Source organism: Sorex fumeus, unplaced genomic scaffold, assembly GCF_029834395.1.
Source record: "Sorex fumeus unplaced genomic scaffold, SorFum_2.1 ptg000043l, whole genome shotgun sequence".
In the NCBI taxonomy this organism is placed as follows: domain Eukaryota; kingdom Metazoa; phylum Chordata; class Mammalia; order Eulipotyphla; family Soricidae; genus Sorex; species Sorex fumeus.
The window spans coordinates 50,478,313-50,498,428 of NW_026606100.1; the positions used below are offsets into that span (position 1 = coordinate 50,478,313).

At 51.5% G+C, this 20,116-nt stretch overlaps 1 protein-coding gene across 2 annotated transcripts in view; it reads left to right on the plus strand.

The window, feature by feature from the left end:
• PLEKHA1 (pleckstrin homology domain containing A1) overlaps positions 1 to 16,632 on the plus strand; it is a 56,647-nt gene extending 40,015 nt beyond the window's left edge. For both annotated transcript variants that reach the window (XM_056120552.1, XM_056120553.1), the window contains 6 exons: positions 671 to 811; positions 2,577 to 2,645; positions 8,089 to 8,153; positions 9,150 to 9,213; positions 11,559 to 11,648; positions 14,252 to 16,632. In XM_056120552.1, coding sequence (XP_055976527.1) covers positions 671 to 811; positions 2,577 to 2,645; positions 8,089 to 8,153; positions 9,150 to 9,213; positions 11,559 to 11,648; positions 14,252 to 14,542 — 720 coding nt within the window. In that variant the 3' untranslated portion in view covers positions 14,543 to 16,632. The remainder of the gene's footprint in view (positions 1 to 670; positions 812 to 2,576; positions 2,646 to 8,088; positions 8,154 to 9,149; positions 9,214 to 11,558; positions 11,649 to 14,251) is intronic.
• The last annotated feature ends 3,484 nt before the right edge of the window (positions 16,633 to 20,116 follow it).

Genomic DNA, 20,116 nt, shown 5'->3' on the forward strand with positions numbered 1-20,116 from the left:
AGAAACCCAGACGAAAAATCCCAAACAAACCAAACAGATATGACCAAAATCCATGAGTAGAAATCCCATCGGGGGGGCTGGAGCGATAGCACAGCAGGTAGGGCGTTTGCCTTGTACGCGGCTGACCCAGGTTCGATTCCCAGCATCCCATATGGTCCCCTGAGCACCGCCAGGAGTAACTCCTGAGTGCAGAGCCAGGAGTAACCCCTGTGCATCGCCGGGTGTGACCCAAAAAGCAAAAAAGAAAGAAAGAAAGAAAGAAATCCCATTGGGGCCTGAGAGATGGTATAGCGGATAGGGCCCTTGCCTTGCCACATGGTGGATCCAGGCTCGATTCCCAGCACCCCAGTTGGTCCCCTGAGCCCACCAGGAATGATTCCTGAGTCTACAGAGCCAGGAGTAAGCCCTGAGTAACTCAGGGTATGCCTCCACACCGCCGCCCACAAAGCAGGGGCGGGGGGTGTGGACTTCAGCAGAAGACAAACGTGTGGGGTGCAGGGCGGAAGCCTGTGATTTGCAGCCCCTGGCGAGCACTTCGGCCGCCTGTGTTTTTCGAGCTGGACGAAGACGGGTGCGCAGATTGGCAGTAAGATAGGGCGAGGGGCACGTTTGCTTTTTTAACGACGTAGGCAAGAGAAGAAAGACTTCCTGTGACTCTGCTTGGTTTCAGAAAGAAGTCAGCGAGTGTGGCGAGAGCGTCGACCGGACTAACTTGAAGCGCTCCCAAAGCCACCTTCCCTACTTCTCGGCCCGACCGCCTCCCGACAGCGCCGTCATCAAGGCCGGCTACTGCGTGAAGCAAGGCGCCGTGGTGAGTCGCCCCGCGGGCCCTGCGGCCTGGTGGGCAGCGCGGGCACTCGCACCGTGGGAGGGAGAGGCCGGCGGGCTACGGAGAGGGCGGGGGGGGGGCTCCCCGGCAGGAATGGGCCCTCGATGCTCCAGCCGATCTGCTCTCTGAGCACTGGGCCAGGAGGATGCCTCTCCCCACTGAGAAACAAGTCTGAACAGGCTTTCCTGGCAATTTGCACGTGAGGCAGGAAGTTTGTGGTGCTGGATCTGTGCCTGGAGAGAGAGAACGCCCAGTGGCAGCCCTGCACGCGGGGCAGGGGGTTGGGGGGTCCGGGACTGGCCTTGAACGGCGTGCCGCCTGGTCAGTCGTCCGGATCTCTCCGAAACCTGAGTGTTTCTGGGGGCGTGGACGGGGCCCCAGCACTGCCCTCACCCGCCCCCCAGAGCTGCCCTGAGCAGCCGGGGCTGGAGCAACCGCCTCACTGTTCTTTGCTTTCCCTTTTGGCCCTCGGGCCTGCAGTGCCCGGGCTCCCGCTCTGTGCAGGAGGGGTGTCTCTGGATTCAGAGCGTGGGCTCCAGCCCGCCCTCACCCCTGTTTCTCACAGTTCCAGCCAAAGTCACTTTCTGAGATTTTCATCGTTCTGTGAGAGATAACTCTACACTTTAAAAAAATTTTTTTTAAAAAAATTAATTCATTTTTGCTTTTTGGATCATACCCGGGGTTACTCATGGCGTTGAACTCAGGAATTAATTACTCCTGGTGGTGCTCGGGGGACCATATGAGATGCTGGGAATTGAACCCGGTTTGACCGCGTGCAAGACAAACGCCCTCCCCGCTGTGCTATTGCTCCAGCCCTGCTAACTCTTCACTTTCATGTGGAGACAGATGTGAAGTTGGGAAAGCAATCATGCCCGACGAGTTCAGTTGTCGTGACTTCACATCACTCTCTCGTGATTCTCTGTCACGAAGGCCCTTCAAGCCCCCCGTTGTTACGGGCCGAAGGAGGTGGCCCAGGGCCTGCCTGCAGGTCAGTGCACAGGCCGTGACTCTCTGAAGGATTTTTCGGGCTTTCAAAGAGCCATGCTGGGTTGTCACTCTTTTTTTTTCTGGGGGGTCACACCCGGCGATGCACAGGGGTCACTCCTGGGTCTGCACTCAGGAGTTATTCCTGGCAGTGCTCAGGGGACCCTATGGGATGCTGGGAATCGAACCTGGGTTGGCCGCGTGCAAGGCAAACGCCCTACCCGCTGTGCTATCGCTCCAGCCCCTGGGTGGTCACTCTTAAGTCTAACCTGCCAGTTCCACGAGATACTAGAATACTTTTCAGTACAGCTACATTTCACTGGCAAGCAATGTTTGCACAGAGCAGATTCCCCGTGTTGCCTTACTGAAGTAGAGTACGTGTAGAAAGATTCACACGTTCTCCGGACGGAGAAACTCGATGTGGCTCAGTACCATTTCCTGTGTTTGCTCTTAAGCTCCACAGCGTTTACATGGCGGGGGCGGGAGGGAGGGGCTGGGCAAGTGCTATTCTGGGGGTGACCAAGGATTAAAAATACGTTGCAAACTCATATAATAGAAGCCGAACGCCAAACACCAAAGCTGAATGAGGAGAGTGAGGCCAGGTGGTGAGCGACGCAGCTGCCCCTGAGGGGACCCCGGGAGGGCGGGGAGGTGCCTCTGGGCCCGGCGTCTCTGACGGGAGATTGGCAGCAGGACCTTTGGGAGGTTATTAACACTTGGCGTTCTTAGAAACAGAAGGCTTATGTCTGTTCATCTCTGGTAGATGAAAAACTGGAAGAGAAGATACTTTCAGCTGGATGAAAACACGATAGGCTACTTCAAATCTGAACTGGTACGTTGTCATAACTGTTGCTTTAAGAATGTTGGAAAACTGTACACTTGCGACATGTGGATACGATTTTTTTTTGGGTGGTGGGGCGTCACACCCACCGATGCTCAGGGGTTATTCCTGGCTCTGCATTCACGAATCACTCCTGGTGGTGCTTGGGGGACCATATGGGATGCCGGGGATTGAACCCAGGTCGGCCACAGACCAGGCAGTGCTATCTCTCTGGCCCTGATATAATTTCTTATCCCCTTCTGCTTTTAAAGTAATTCTGCTTTTGAGGAGTACATAGATACTCTGTTCGTTTTGTTGTGATGGCTTTTGGTTCAGCGGTATTTTGTCCAATGCATGTCGGATGGAAAGGCTCCATCCTCACCAGCGTTCCAGCTTGAAAGAAGCAGAACTCCCCCGACCTGTCAGTGTCTGCAGATCTTCCGCGAACATGCGTCGAGGGAGAAGGTGGGGAAGAGAAATCTCTAGAATGAAATGCTCCGCTTTTGCCTTCTTTGCCTGTGACCGTTTTCCTGTTTCAGATTGACTTAATTTTCCTGATGGGAGATGTTTTTGCCTCTTCCGAAGGTGGATGCAGAGGCTGAACACTGCCTTCCCTGTGACCTGCCTTCTGCACGGATGGTCGGATGAACTGATGCTTTTCTGGGTGGGACCACAGTGCAGAGGAGGGGTCCTGTGGAGATGTTCTGTCTCTGTACTGGCCGGGTCCCCCAGTGACCACTGAGCACCATCAGTGTCGTTGGTGTGACAGGCAAGCCTTAAGTTTTACGTTAGAACCTGCATGTATTAACATTTGTTCACTTAAATGTGAGACGTTCCACGAGCCTGTGGCAGGGCTGTGTTGGAAGCGGGGCCCAGAGCCGGGGGCGGGCAGACGTCAGGATTCGCCCAGGCCTTTCTGGGCTGTCGATGGGCGCTGGATCCTGTGCCTTTTCTTTCCCGAGCCGTGGGCCCCGGTGTCCATTGGCATCCTCGTCTCTCTGAGTTCATTTCGTACGCTTCTGGGGCACGGCGGTTCTCTTCTGGACCCTTTCTGAGCAGCGCAGTGCCTGGCCCTTGGTGGAGATCGCCCTGCAAATGTTTGGGAAGGAATGAAAAGTGGCACGGGACCAGCTGTCGTGACTCAGAGGGCCGTGCTTGTGCTTGGTTGGCAGGCGGCTTGACTCATTGCATGGCATCAATGCCCGTTTTCTTGGGGAGAGCCGCTCCTGCCACAGACACGCATTCAGCTCCCCGTGGCCCCGAAGCAGTGTGTGGGAATAAAGAGGACAGTCAGCGAGGCCCTGGCTTTCTTTGAGGAGAGCTTGGCATTTGCCCCTGCCCTCCCCACCCCCTCCCCAGAGTCATTCGAATACGACAGAAACGACTGTGGAGACGCTACGTCTCAGAATGTGCGTGGTGAACAATTCTGCTGTCAGTCTGAGAGAAGAATCCTGAGGGTCGGCGGGTGACAGAGTGCAGGCTTGCGTATTGTGAGTCCTGGATTCAGTCCCCGGAACCATGCACACTGATTACGAAACGTAACACAGCACGACATGAACTAGCTGGAATAATATTCAGAAGCCCCGTGTCTCTGTCGCCTGGGTTTCCCTGCCATCACGTTTCTCCTATTCCTTTACCCACTTCCTATTCATATTTGGAAGCAAATCCTAGGTTGTGATTTTTTTTTTCCCCCTTTTGGGTCACACTCGGTGATGCACAAGGGTTCCTCCTGGCTCATGCACTCAGGAATTGCAACTGGTGGTGCTCAGGAGGACCATATGGGATGCTGGGAATCGAACCCGTGTCGGTCGCATGCAAGGCAAACGCCCTACCCGCTGTGCTATCGCTCCAGCCCGTTGTGATCATTTCTATCTGTAGTTATTTGGGCTGGAGCGATAGCACAGTGGTAAGGCGTTTGCCTTGCAAGCGGCAGGCCCGGCCGAGCTGGGTTCAATTCCTCCGCTCCTCTCAGAGAGCCTGGGAAGCTACCCGTGACGTATTCAATATGCCAAACACAGTAACAACAAGTCTCATGATGGAGACGTTACTGGGCCCGCTCGAGCAAATCAATGAACAACGGGAGGACAGTGCTACAAGAGCAATTATTTGGGTGCATCTCTGAAAGATTTCCAAGTTTTTCAGTAAGTGTGAAAAAAAAAAAATCTAAATAAATGCACAACCGAAAAGTCGGGGGAAAGAATTTGTAACATACTTCAGAGATTAAAACACCAACGGCACAAATTATAACAATTTTGGGAAGTGAGGGGGGTCCTTCCTCACGTGCTCTCGCTGCCCTCTGCCTTCCGGTTAATCCCAGACGGTTCCGGCCTGAACTTTTCAGGTGAAGCAGGTGAATCGAAGTGTGGGGGACTGGGGGACGGTGGAGATCCAAGAGAGCAAGAAAGGGGACAGAGAGGGGAGAGAGAGATGACCTGGGGAGACGTGGGCCTGAAAGCCGAGCCAGCCACCAGAGGAGTCCACTTAACGCCGAGGAGAGACGGACGAGTTAGTGTTTTGTCACCTGCCAGGATGGTCTGAAAGGAAAGCAGTGTAGCTTCTGAGGCGGCCCATCAGAGATGCCTCAGGCACACATGGGTGGACACTGTGGACACTGTCGGCCCAGCAGGGCACCTGTGCAGTGTGGGTCTGGGCCGCGTCCTCAGACTTCCCAAAGGCTTATGGGGGACGCTCGGGGGTTGACAGCCATGGAGACAGAAGCTGTTTTGTGGGAAATGCAGTAAAATATTCAGGGCGCTGAAAGCCAGGTCGGCAGCTCACTCTGGAAGGCTTCAGGGAAACCGGTTCTTGGTGCTTCTTGGTGCTGTTGTGGCCTTGGTAGTTGGTTCAAAGTTTTAAAATGGCTAGAGCGATAGCACAGCATGTAGGGCGTTTGCCTTGCACGTGGCCAGCCCAGGTTTGATTCCCAGCATCCCATAGGGTCCCCCGAGCACCGCCAGGACTAATTCCTGAGTGCAGAGCCAGGAGGAACCCCTGTGCATTGTTGGGTGTGACCCAAAAAATAAAAAAAAATAGTTTTAAAATCGGGACGCATAGGGGTCAGAGAGACAGTACAGTGGGGGAGGCTCTTACGCGCGGCCAGCCTTGCTCTGACCCCCGCCCTGCCGTATGGGTCCCCAAGGCCTGTGACGAGTGATCCTTAGACAGAAAGCCAGGAGGGAGCTGTGAGCACTGTCTGGTGTGGCCCAAACACTCCCCCACTCCAAAAAATCTAAAAACTTCAATAAAGGGAAACCATCTGGAGGAAGCGGAGTGAGCAGCAGACAGAGGCAGACAGTTCACTCACTCAGACACCAAAGTGGGCCTTCCGTCTGTAAGAGGCGATCCACGTCCCTTGCAGAGGACGCCAACCCCCGATTGCCGAGTACTTCCCATCTCCCAGGGCAGCTGTGGCCCACAGCGGCTGCCGAAGGCGGCAGAGCTGGAGGAATCTGCCTGGTTTCAGAGCCAGACCCACAGGCTCCCTCTGTAACGGAAAAGGGCCAGCGACTTGGAGGAGGATGGGACTACGTCAGCGCGACCGAAAAACGGGCTGCCGGGACTCTCAGTGTCCCCAGCTGAGCTCCTTCGAGCCACAGAAGAAACAGCCAGGAGCAGGAATTGTGACCCATTGTGCAGGGCGAGTCACCGATCAAAGGCTTCCTGAGAGCCGGGGCAGCCAACCAGGCGGGCGTGGGCAGGGCCGGATCGGGATGGGAGACAGAGCGTTGCAGCAGATGCCGAAGGGAGCTGCCTCGCCAAGGGGGCCGGGGTGGGCTTGGACAGGAAGGGAGGGAGGGTCTGGACGCTGTGCAGGGCAAACCACGCGGCCCTACACGTGCAGTTTCCTGCCCAGGCTGCAGGGCTGCAGCTGACGTACGCCGAGTTTCGGACTGACTCCCTGTTGGCAGAGCCATCTCCGGAAGGGGCAGCCCAAGGCTGGCAGAGAGAGACTCAGGACCAGACCCACACTGCCAAGGGGACAAGGGGCCGGGAGCCGCGACCGAGGTCTGGCCCTGCCAGGAAGGACATTGGCTGGTGCTGGGCGAATGAATGAAGTGGGTGTGAGGGGGAGACGGAGGCTTCCTTAACTGGGTCGCTGCATTGTTGCTGGACCAGAGGTCAGCCCCAGTTTGGAAGGAAACCTCCACCGAAGGTCTTCCACTTCTAGGTGAAAGGACTCCTACTCCAGTCTAATGAAACTGTACGAACACAGAAATCGTGTTTAAATACACCCACGGTGACTTAGCAAGTGCAAAAGTTACATTTTGGAAAGAGGCCCACCAGGCTTCATAGAAAGTCTTTGTATGCCACGTTTATAAGTCGGACAGTCCAAAAGCAATTTAAAAATGAACTGTTACATAAAACTCTGGAGCCTTGTGTGTGTGTTCAGCAAAATTTACTATTTTATCTCATTTTTGATTTTTTATTTTTTTGAAGTGCTACATTAAAATAATTCTCTGTCTTAGTCTCATTCAGTGAAATTTGGTATGAGGTTTTTTTTTTTTTTTGCTTTCTGGGTCACACCCGGCAATGCACAAGGGTTCCTCCTGGCTCTGCATTCAGGAATTACTCCTGGCGGTGCTCGGGGGACCATGTGGGATGCTGGGAATCGAACCCGGGTTGGCCGCGTGCAAGGAAAACGCCCTGCCTGCTGTGCTATCGCTCCGGCCCCTGGTCTGAGATTTTATGCAATGTATGTGTACATTGTGTGGTTGGAAACCACTGTCAGCTCAGCTTTCTCTCTGGCATCTGGTTCTGCAGCCTCGTGTGAGATCCTTGTGGATCTGCAGTTCCCTCAGTGAACAGTATTTAAAGTGAATCTTGTAGGATAATGAAAGTGTAAGTGAAATAGCACTCATAAAATTTAGCACATGTCCTGGTATTTTGGCTCTTCCATAACTTAAGCATGTTAAAATTGGGGATTCACATTAAAGCAAGGGTTTTTCTGTTTGTTCATTTGGGCGCTAAGCCTTTGGTGTTCAAGGCCTGAGATGGCTCCGGGGACTGTGAGGTGCCTTACATCAAACCAGGCCTGCTTCCCGCAAAGCACATGCCAGCCCTGCGAGCTATTTCTCACCCCTAAAAGCTTTCTTAACATTCAATGCAGAACAGCTGGTGTTCATCCCCGCCCCCTTCCCCTTTATCAGAGGAGGAAGTGCTGCCTTCCTTGTGTTGGGGGCCACGGGGAAAGCCTAATGGTTAGAGCCACCGAGGAAGCACCCAGACCGGGAGTGATGCGGTGATGACTTTTATGCCTGTGTCCTTGTTTCCCTTAATGTGTTCAAGGATATATAGTATTTAAGCTATTTTGATACTAGATGGCTTCCTGGAAGTAGATTTATGTCTTCGATGCTTCTGGAAAGAAGCCTAATTTTCAGTTTGCCAAAGTAAGACAACTGACCCTTAATCGGAATGTGTGTCATTGACCTGTTTGCTTGCTTTTTTTTTCCCCCAGGAAAAGGAACCACTCCGTGTGATCCCACTTAAAGAGGTTCATAAAGTCCAGGAATGTAAGCAGAGGTAGGTGCCGTGCCTGGCCGGCTTTGTGACACAGCAGTCCCCTTCGCTTGGTGCTCACTGTACTGTGTGTGCTAGTGTTGGTCCTGGCCTTTGGAGGGGGGCTGGGGTCTCCCATTCAGTGCCCGGGTGGCCTGGCAATTCCCAGCCAACCGGGCCTGAAATTCATTGCTCAGCCCGAGAATGCTCAGCCCATAGTGCGGGTCATCTGGGGACGCCTCATCGGTGCTGCTCCCGGGGGCGCTTCCAGGAGTGGTTCCAGGGGGAGGGGGACGGCGCCAGGACGTTTAACCCCTGCCATGCCTTGACCTCCCCTCGCTCCTCCTTGCACTCATGAGAGCCTTCAAGAACCTTCAGAGAAGAAAGTGCTACATTTGTTGTATTTGAAAATTAAATTTGCGGAATCAGTTCTCGTACTTATTAATGGAAAGGGGAACGTCTGAGTTTAACAGTACGGTCCTATTTAACAAGTTAATATCATTTTAATAGTTTGAGGTGTGTATAAGCAACGAGGATGTATCGACCATGCTAGTATTTCTTTGAGCAACCTGGTGTCTCCAGCTGGGAGATTTTTGTTAAAAATTTTACGAACTTTCTCAAAAACATACTGAACTATATAAAAATGATTTATAAACTATCACAATAAAAATTTGAACTATAACAAAAAAAGTTTAAAAATGATTTTGTTAAATGTTTAAAAGTTGACGTTCAAGAACATTTGATTTCTTTTTTTTTTTCCTTTTTGGTCACACCTGGCGATGCACAGGGGTTACTCCTGGCTCTGCACTCAGGAGTTACTCTTGGCGGTGCTCAGGGGACCATATGGGATGCTGGGAATCGAACCCGGGTCGGCCGCGTGCAAGGCAAACGCCCTATCCGCTGTGCTATCTCTCCAGCCCCAACATTTGATTTCTTAATATTAATTTTATTCCTGTGTGTTGGTGCTGGGCTGACAAGTGACTGGAAAACTGTCAAACGGCTGTTTTTCTCTGTTGGCAGTGACATCATGATGAGAGACAACCTCTTTGAAATCGTAACGTCGTCACGGACTTTCTACGTGCAGGTAAGATGCTCGTTGGGAGTTTAGAGGTGCTCCTGACAAGGTTAATTTTAGAAATGACGTAAGCGTCAAGCTGCTGCTTACAAAAATCAGCTCTGGTCTGGCAACTGAAATGCACTCCCTCGGTTTAAGATGTGGTAAGATTGTTGATTGACAAACTGGGATGCTGTCTGCAGTGAATTACTGTCCCTGCCACCAGCCCACACGTCCAGTAGGACTGTGTGAGCACTGTCCCTGGGGTCTGACCCACACAGCCAGCCGTGTGAGCCGTTGAAGGGACGGGAAAGAGGAGACGGAACCGTGGAATGCCTCCTTTCTCCACAGCAGCCTTTGGAAAGAACAGCTGTCCAGGCAAGGCTCCAACTCAGCCACTTGACTTCTACAACTTGACTTAACATATGTGACGCACGGTTTCTGGCACCCAGAAAAAAATTAAAAAAAAAAATACAACTTTTATGAAAATTGCAGAGGCTTATTAAGGGAACATTTTAAAAACACAAAAATGCGAGGGAAATGAGGAGTTTGAAAAACACAGTGAATCCCATATTCAGGCAATAATTTTTTTTTAGTTACCACTCTTAAGTCATATCTTCTTATAAAAAAAATTTATGTTTTTGGGATCCACTGAGCAGTGCTCAACTTACTCCTGGCTCTGTGCTCAGGGATCACTTCTGGTGGGCTTGGGGAACATGTGGGGTGCCAGGGATTGAACCTGGATTGGCCACATGCAAGGCAAGCACCCTGCCTTGTTGTACTATCTCTCTGACCTCTAAAGTCATATTTTTTCATAGTTAAAGTGATCCTGCGAATTGCACTGTTTCATCTAATTTAATATACTATGAATTTATTTGGTTTGCTTTTTTTGGGGGGGGCACACCCAGCAGTGCTCAGGGATCCCTTCTGGTTGGGCTTGGGGCACCATATGGTCTGGTCTCCTGGCCACTGAACCCGAGTCAGCCTCATGCAAGGCAAGTGCCCTACCCGTTGTGCTATTGCTGTAGCCCTATGTGAATAATTTTCCTACCTCACTAAAATTCTTAGAATTGTACCATACTCTTTGTTTTAATGTCTTGCAGTTAAACCATTTCTTTTCTAAATAGTATTGGTCATAAATTTGCATCATTTTTCTTTATTTTCTGTGATAATGTGGTGAATCATTTTTTTGTGTGCATAAGTTTGCCTATAGGATTGTTTTTAGATAACAAGTAGCTATCAGGGGCCGTATACACAGTGGGTAAAGTGCTTGCCTAGCGAGCAGCTGACTTCAGCTGATGCAGGCAGTGGTCAACCCGGGCCACCACAGGAGTGACCCCTGAGTAGGGCCAAGAGTAAGCCCTGAGCATTGCTGGATGTGCCTCCCTGCCCATCCCCAAGGGCCGTCAGACAGGGACCTTTTAAAGGTACTCCTGCTGGCTGAGAGTAGAAATTGGCCATTTGCCTTGGCTTTCTGTAGTTTCCTCCCTCTCAGACACAGTTGTTAGTATCACTGGTTCAAGAAGACAGTCGCGACCAGACTGGGGGTGAGTGGTGGAGAACGTGCTGGCATGTGTGAGGCCTGGATTCAGCCCTCAGCTCTGCCCACCTCTGCCCCCAGAAACATGCAAACGATGTTTTGAAAATCTTGACTTCCAGACTCTGAAAGTAAAAGGCACTGTTTGATTAAAGACATAGTGAAGTGAAGTGAGGGTGAGTTTGATAGTTGGGGTTCTTCAGTATTGTTTCTTCGGCCCGCGGGGAGCAGAGTATTTAAGTCACAGAGGAAGGCAGTGTCGTGTCGAGCATTGAAATATTTTGGACTGTCACTGTCTTGCCATTATATCTAGAATAAATAATACCAGATTATATTAGGTTTGGTTTTGGGGGCTTTTTTGGCTTTGTTTTGTCTTGGGGCCGCACCCGGTGGTGCTTACGGGTTATTCCTGGCAGTGCTCGGGGGGAAGCCACATGGGGTGTGCAAGGCACGTCAGCGCCTTCCCTGCTGTGCTCTCACTCCAACCCTCAGTTTGGGTTTTTTTAACCACAAAGTTGGTGCAATAATTGGTTCAGACAGTAACATGGAAGATTAAGCAGAATGAGGTCTCCCGAGTTTCCTTCTCGTTTTGTCTCCAGAAGAATGCACTTGACACTTCGATGGGCCCCGATCGTCAATCAAATGTTAAGTGCCCAGCTCAGGTCTCCGGAGAATAACTTCCTCAGGCAAATCCTGGTTTTAAAGAGGTTTTTTTTTTTTTTTACCCCCTAAAACTTGGGAGAATCCAGTGCCTTAGAGTGATTTCACTGCAGATGTGGGATGATTGAAAGCTGATTTCCAGGAAGCGTGAACTGACCTGGCCCCTCCTTCCCCTCAGGCCGATAGCCCTGAAGAGATGCACAGTTGGATCAAAGCCGTGTCAGGGGCCATCGTGGCGCAGCGGGGACCCGGCCGGTCAGCGTCTTCTGTATGTGTCCACTCTGCGGGGCCGGTACTCCCCCCACCCCACCCTGACCCCCCAGTCTGTCCGTTATTTCCCTGCCGGTCAGCATCTTCCGTGTCCACTCTGCCGGGCCGGTACTGCCCCCCACCCCCCACCCCGCCCCAGTCTGTGGGTTATTTCCTCTCCTCCCCCTAATCCTGGTGGTTTCTTTCCACGTTGAGATGTAGTTGCATGACTTTGATACCAATTGGACTTGCAGAGAATAATGCATTTCTAATTTAATGCTTCCTTGGAGTGTTACGTATACACGACTTTCTGTGCAGTGTATTGTCTTAAATGCACAAGCAGGGCCACTAAAGAATGAACGTTTCCTTTCTTTGTCTTAGGAGTTCTGATTTATTAGTAGGTCCACGGTTGGTGTCAGTTGGCAAATTCTTTGTATGTTAAGCGGCCTGGTTATGCGAAGCACTTTCTAGTCGGAGCTTTCCATGGTTCTGTGACCCTCTCGGTTTCCTCTTTCCTTCCTCTCATTCCCCTGGAAAGGTTTTTGAGCCTTAGTGAGTGCAGGTTGACAGACCGCGGGGGCCCCCCGGGACCTGGCGTACCCCCTGTGTTCCCGGCAGCGTTTCCCGTGTCCTGTTTCCATTCTCATTTCCTAGGAAGTGGATTGTCCAGGCTGCCGCCTTTTTCCCTGTCGTTATTGTCTTGCGGGGTCGTATGCTTATAAAATGGAAACAATGAAAGAGGCTGCAGAATAGTCAGCAAAGTGTTTTTCCCTGACCCTGTTTGAGTAACTTTAAGACTTGACTTCGGAGCGCTCTGATCACTGGCCTCTGCAAACGCAAATTTGACTGAGGAATTGGAAAAAAAAAAAAATGTAGCCATTTAAATCTGTAGAAGGTCGGGCAACAGGCAGCCCAGTGGCCTGGATTGCTGAGATTCAGTGGCTAAGTGCTCACTCCTCTGGGCTTCGTTGTTCCGCTGGCGTTACTGTTCGGCCGTCATGCTGTCTCGGAACAGGTCCCTGGGCCCAGTAACCACGGGCCAGTAAATTCAAATCCCTTCTCGTTTCTGAGTCCCTCTCGGCCGCGTGTGGGCCCTCACCCCCGTCTCCTCCCCAGTGTTGGTCTGTGGTGCGTGGGGCCTTCTCCGCGGCCGCCCCGGAGACTCTGCCTGAGCACTGTCGGGAAGAGGAAGTTCCGAGCCGGGCCTTCGCGTTTCGGTGCTTTGTGGTGGGGGCAGGCGGGACCCTGGGGGCTCTCCCTATCCGCACAACTCTCTCTCTCTTCCTCCCTCTCCCAGTCTAGGGTGACTCTAACCGTAGCTTTGCCCTGTGTTCCAGATGCGGCAGGCCAGAAGGCTGTCGAACCCTTGTATACAGAGGTACACAGCAAGGACTGTCGGCAGCGCGGACCCGGGCTCGCACGCGCACGCGCCTTCTTACTAGAGGGCCCGGCTGACTCCCTACTTACCACTGACCGTAGGAAGTTGAGTTCACCAGACTGTCCCCCCCACCCCCCGCAGTCACCCTAACTGGCGTTGTCAGCACTAACGCACACTCCTTCCCTCCCGTCAGTCGTCAGGTCGGATTCGGATGTTTTAATCAAAACAAAAGACCAAAAAAAAAAAAACAAACCAAAACTAAAAACCCCCCTGAAAAGTCACTAATGGAAAAGTCCCACGAAGCTCTCTTCTCATAACTGAGTGCCACAAGTTTCAGTTTTTATACTCCCCGTGTCTTTGGACATGTTTTTTACTCTTCCCCTCGAAAACGTACCTCCGCAGACTCGTACCCGAGTCTGCCTCGGGTGAGCTCTTGTCAGGTGCTCGCCCGGCCTCTGAGACGTCAGGTCCAGTGGACGGGGTTCAGGTCCTTTGTCGCGCTGATCCAAAGCCACCAGTCACGTCCGTGAGCGCAGTAGGCTAGGCGCTGGACAGCTGGCCTTCGCAGGCAACGTCGGTTTGGGGCCAGTGAAACACCAGCTTTATTCTCCCACTGCTCATTCTCCACCAGTCGTTAATAAAATCGACCCTTTCCTTACTTTTAATACCTGAAGGCACTAAATGCGTGTCCGAAAGTCACCGAATGAAGTAAGCGAAGACTGTGGTCGTTAGCGAGAGTCCAGGTCAGGGAAGCAGAAGCCACCGTCCAGCTGCTGGACGAGTGACCAACGCCGAGTGCTGTCCGCGTTTTCACTTTTTAATCTTTCTGAGCTCTTGTGCGCTCTGGGCGAGGTGTTGGTGGAGAATAGACCCTGTGAACCCAAACCATCAGCTGGCAGGCCCCGGTCCAGACCCCTCTGAGGGCCGCGATTGGACCACTTCCAGCCCCCCCCCCCTCCTTGCAGCCAGCTGCACCTCTGGTGACGGAACTGGTCTCTCGGCTGCAGTGGCTGTTGGCTGTTGCTTTGAGCTCGCTCCTAGAATGCATCGCTCTGGGGGGAGGCGCGCTCGTCTGCTGCATGGCTCTACTCTGCTCTGCTCTGCTGTGCTCTGCTCTGCGTGTGTGCTGTGCCGTGCCGTGCTTGTGTTTCGGAGAGCAGCGTCTCGTGCGAAGGAGTCACTAACGCGGAGGCTGTGGCTGGCCGGCCGGCCGCCCGCTCACCGCCCGTCACCCCTCTCCCCAGGAGCAGCCCGCCGGCGCCGCAGAGCCCAGGCTCGCCCTCCGCTCTGCCGCCGCCGCCACCCGCAGCCACTCTCTGGCCTCCAGCCTTACCGTGGAGAAGCGAGGATTTTACGAATCTTTTGCCAAGGTCAAGCCAGGGCACTTCAAGGTCCAGACTGTCGCTCCAAGAGAACCAGCTTCCCAAGTGACTGACCAGGCGCTGCGGAAAGCACCGTGGAACTGCGGCCCTCGGGAGCCGGGTCGGGAGCCGGTGGACTTGGATGACGCCAGCCTGCCCGTGAGCGACGTCTGAGCTGGGCGCGTGGCGGGCCACCTGCCTCCGGCCCGCCGCCCAACCCAGGGACCTTCTAGCCAAAGATGATAAAGGGTGGAACGGTTTCTCACGCTCTGTCACACTGCCTCTTAGATGTAGTCTTTTATAAGCTGGTAAACCAAGAGTCTCGGGCACGGCCAAACCAAATGTAATCTCTTCGGAAACAAAGGAAAGAAAGGAAAAACCCAAGTGTCTCAGCATCAGTTTCATGTGTTCTAATTTGGGGGTGTGTGTGAGTGTGTGTTCCTGCGTGTGTGTTCTTAGTGAATTTGAACATTTAGATGTCTTAATATTAAAAATGCTTATGGATTATGTTGGTCATCTAGAAACTGCTACTATGACTTCCTGGTAGGCGTTCACTATGTAGACCTGCTTCCTGGCTAATACCATTGAATGAGAGATTGCCAGGCGAAGAGCTGGAAACTCACGGTGTCTGAGGTGCTGTGAAACCGATACACGCCATAGACTCTGGAAATCACGACTGTTTGGGTGCCCTGGGTCGCCAGGAGAGCGCAGAATTTAGCACTGGGGGTTTTATTTGACTGTCTGCGAAGCGGGAGAGAAAAGGGAAAATTAGAATTGTAAGAGCTACATCTTGGGAACGTTTGATCAACATCTGCAGCCAGGGTCCTTGCATGAAAATGATTTCCGTATGGAATTTCCGGAAGAGGCTTTTCTTACCGGGTTCTGTCAGCAGGCCTTGTCCCGGCTGCGTTTGGGTCCGTGTGAGACCCCATCAGACCCCCCAAGTGAGACGTGGCATCCTGTGTCAGACCCCCCCCCCCCCAACGGCAGCCCTGCGGGGGGGGCCTCCCCTCGTCCCCTGCCACCTAGATTCAGGTGCCTGTTCTTAGAATCTTGGTTGGGCAGTTTTGAGAATACTGTGCTCGAAAGCTTCACTTGACTGGTTGTAAACATTAGGACAAGATCAGTTTTCAGTCACTTAGTTGAACGTGACAAATGGGTCATTTTATGCCAGGTGCCAGAGCATTGATCTTCCACTCCCTGTGCAATACGTACGTTTTACAAAACCAACTCCAGTAGGGAGCCGTTTGCGGGGCTGTCATGAAGACGTGCGCCTCGGTGGATTCTTCATTCCGGGCCGCGCTCACAGCCCCAGCTGATCTAAGTGTCGTGTGTGCGGTTCCGTCTTAAACACGCTTAAGAGAACAGTCTTGAGTTTCACATGCTGCTATTTTTACATTTTGCTATTTGACAGTACTGTTTTGTTTTGAGTTCTGCACATCACCGTGGTTTCTCCTTTTCATTTTCTACAGCGACTGCCTGTCCAGGGAAAAGAGACTTCCTCCTGCAGGGTGGGGGGGAAGGGGGTGCCCAGAGGGCATCCTCTCCTGGGACTCCAGTTCCCCTGGCATCCGTTTCCAAACCCTGTGTGGCAAGAATGCACCACTGATTTTTTTTTTTTATATATAAGCTAATCTTTTGAAAGTTATATTTAGATTTTGTTTTCCTGTGTGCATCCACGTTTGAAAATGACAGAATGGAAAAACTCGAGGCAATGACTTGTGCTGACACACCCCTCCGTGTGGCTCCCGTGGACGTGGCTTTTTCACGGAGACACCTTGAGTCCCGCGCGGGCCATTCGTGACGGTCAGAAGCCTTGTGCTCTCTCGCTTGGTACAGTTTCCACACTGCATGTGCATTTTAGCATATTTTGGTATTGGTAATTTGATATTTTTAACGGTGGCCAAATACTCGCTCTATTTTGGAATTTTTTTATAGACTTCCCCCCCTCCCCCTTGTATTCCTCAGCCAAGGAAAAAAAAGGTTTTTTTGTGATTGTCAGGGTCTTCTAATATTTATCTCGATACTTTTATAATTCTATGAAAATTATTTAATTATTTTAAAACGTATACTTTCTGTAAATACGTCACAACCGAGTTATCAAAAAGTTACTTTGCATACCTTAATATTTGCTACAGGTTTCATCCGTGTATAGAACATGTCTTCTTTTGGAACGGGAATATTCATGTGCTTCCCACTGTTTACGCCTGTTATCTTCATATGTCAAACACTGTAATGAATTGAGAATAAACTGCTCAAAATTGGTTCTCACTGTTTTCGCACTTGTTTTGCTTCAGCTACTTTTTGTGAATAATTAAATAGAAATAGAACTCGTCCAGATTGTGTTTGGGTAATTGACTTGAATTTACATATTTATGGACGAAGGAGTTACTCAGTATCCTTTGAAAACAGAAGAAGCTTCAGATCTGTGAGTAGCTCACAGTTTATATGTATATATTTTTTATTAGTGAAACACCTCACGGTGTTTCACTAATAAAAGTTGTAGACTTACAAATTTTTGTGCTTGGGTTTCAGTTATGCAATGATCGAGTCCCCATCCCTCCACCAGTGCCCATTCCCCACCACCACTGATCCCAGTACCCCTCCCCCCCACCCCCATCCCCCCCATCCTCCCCTGCCTCTGTGGCAGGACATTCCCTTTTGTTCTCTCCTTTTGGGTGCTGCGGTTTGCAAAAGAGGCATTGACTGGCAATCAACTTACCGTTTATATTTTTAATTTAATTTTATTTTAGGGCCCCACTTGGCTGTGCTCAGGCTTACTCCAGACTCTGTGCAGGGATCACTCCTTGTAGTGCCGGGGACCACACAGGGGGGTGCCGGGATCAAACCGGGGTCAGATGTGTGCAAGACACCCTCCATGTCTGCTGTCTGGTCCCTTCCACCCAAATCTGCAAATTCCTGAAGCATCACTTGATAGGACATTGCATCAGGAAAGAGGAATCTTTGGGAGAGAGAACTTACTTAACTACGAACCCTGTTCTCAGAAGCCAAACTAAATGCACTAGCTCTCAGGTGTACTGGGTCCCCCCAGACTCTGCCCGGTGGTGGCTGATGAGTCAGGCCCCGACATCGGAAGTGCAGGTGTGCGATCAACTTGCTTTCATCAGAAACTGCCACCAGGCACCAGAGGCTGCTCCCGGCCCTCCCCCCCCCCCCCCCCCCCCCCCCGGTTACACGCAGCCCATATCTGCTGTCTGTCCAGGACTTTTTTTTACCATTATATTTATTGACAAAAATAGTCCAGAAAAGAATTAGGTAGAAAAATGATCTCATAGAACAGAACTGAAGCCACATCTTTCAAGGGTTAAATATATGTATCACTGTATCACCGTCATTCCGTTGTTCGATTTACTCAGTCACCAGTAACATCTCCATTTGTCCCAGCCCTGAGATTTTAGCAGCCTCTCCTTACTCATCTTTTTCAACCTGCTATATTAGAGGCTCTTTCAGGGTCAGGGGAATGAGACCCCTTATTGTTACTGTGTCTGGCATATCGAATACGCCACGGGGAGCTTGCCAGGCTCTGCTGTGTGATACTCTCGGTAGCTTGCTGGGCTCTCCGAGAGGTGTGTATAAATATATACACATAAATATATATATTTTTCCCCCCTCTGATTTGTTGCTTACTGTCTGAATCCCATCAAATATAGTGTGGTAATTATGGAAAATGAGTAGGGAGTGTCTTATGATGTGTCCAGGAATATGTTCACTCATGTGAAGCTTGGCCCGAGCATGTGGAAAGCGACCTGGAGCGTGGTGGCGGTTGGGTAGTGGAGGTCAGCTGTCGGGGCAGGGAGGGCTCTCACCCAACCCCCTCTGGGGCGCCCCGAGTGAAAACAGCCTGACGCAGAGTCTGGTGGCATGGTTACAGGGGCCTCATTTTATGCTCCCTTCCGGGAGAAGCAGCCGTGAGTTGTGGAGGGCGGCTGATATATATTTCCAGAAAAATGCTTTCCTTTGATCAAAGCAAAATGCAGTAGAGGTCCAGGTCGGTGCAGTGCCCGGCACGAGTTCCAAACCCCTCTTGAACAAGTGCAGGCGAGACCTTCGGATGAAGCAACAGCACTGTAGAGAAATTGTTCATCTGATATTCTGCAGGTATCTTGACAGAAATCTTCAGGATTTTTTTTTTATGTAGGAGTACTGCTATTTATTCAGCCACCGATTAGCTGATTGAATTGTGCATGAACTCCACCTTACTTTTCTTTTTTTTATAATTTTATTTATTGAATCACTGTGAGAGCAGTTACAAAGCTTTTGGGTCTAAGTCTCGGTCATACAATGAAACACCCATACCTTCACCAGTGCCCATTCTCCACCACCAAAAATCTCAGTATACCCCCATCCCACATCCTCCCCCTGCCTGTGGGGCAGATGATTTCCACATTACTCTCTCTCTACTTTGATCACATTCAGTATTTTGACACCAGTAAAATAAAAAAGTAAAGGCCCTCCCGTTGATCGTCGATTTGCTCGAGCGGGCCCAGTAACGTCTCCATTGGAGACTTTGTTGTTACTGTGTCTGGCATATCGAATACTCTCGGTAGCTTGCCAGGCTCTCCGAGAGGGGCGGAAGAATCGAACTCGGGCCGGCCATGTTGGCCGCTTGTAAGGCGAACGCCCTACCAGCTGTGCTACACACACACACACACACATGGGCTGGAGCGATAGCACAGTGGTAGGGCGTTCGCCTTACAAGCGACCAACATGGCCGACCTGAGTTCGATTCCTCCACCCCTCTCGGAGAGCCCGGCAAGCTACCGAGAGTATTCGATATGCCAGACACAGTAACAACAAAGTCTCCAATGGAGACGTTACTGGGCCCGCTCGAGCAAATCGACGATCAACGGGAGGGCCTTTACCCTTACCTTTGACACCAGACCCACCATTATTATTTGAGATTTTACCCCAACACTCAGATCTGCTGAAAAGGCAACAGTAGACAATTTGTTTTCCATTGCTGGTTATGAATAACATATGATGTCGCGTGGCTGCAGTAGTGGCCACGTGATTTTGAAATTCCAAAATGTTAACACTTAAATCTGGAGGGATTTCTGCTAAAACCTGTGGGTTTCGAGATTCGCTCCTGAGTCTCTGGGATCATGGCTGTTAAGCAGCTTGATCAGGAGCCAGAAAGGCCGTTCGTGGGTGATGACTTGGGGTCTCGTTGGGATGGGGAGGACAGGACCGGCTCCACCCCCATCCCTTGAGGCCCAACAAGTTTCGTCACTGCGGGCCCAAGCCTGACTGTCCAATGGCCTCTGGAGAATGATGGCCACCGAGCCGCCAAGGGGGAGCAGGTGGAGTGACAACACCCTTTCCCCCGTGGGGTGGCCCGGCGACAGTGACCTACTGTGAGGTCTGGATGCATTTCTGCCAAAAGCCACTGGGTTTTGAGATTTGTTTCTGAGTCTCTGGGATCATGGCCATTAAGCAGCTTGATCAGGAGCCGGAGAGGCCGTTCGTTGGCCATGACTTGGGGTCTCATTGGGGTGGGGAGGACAGGATCGGCTCCACCCCCATCCCAGGAGGCCCTGTGTGTCTCGTCACTGCGGGCCCAAACCTGACTGTCCAGTGGCCTCTGGAGGATGGCGGCCACCGGGCCGCCAGGGGGAACAGGCCAAGGCACGAAACCTATTCCCACCTGGGTTGGCCCAGCACCAGTAACCTACTGCAAGGACCAGACGCATTTCTGCCAAAAGCCGCTGGGTTTTGAGATTTGTTTCT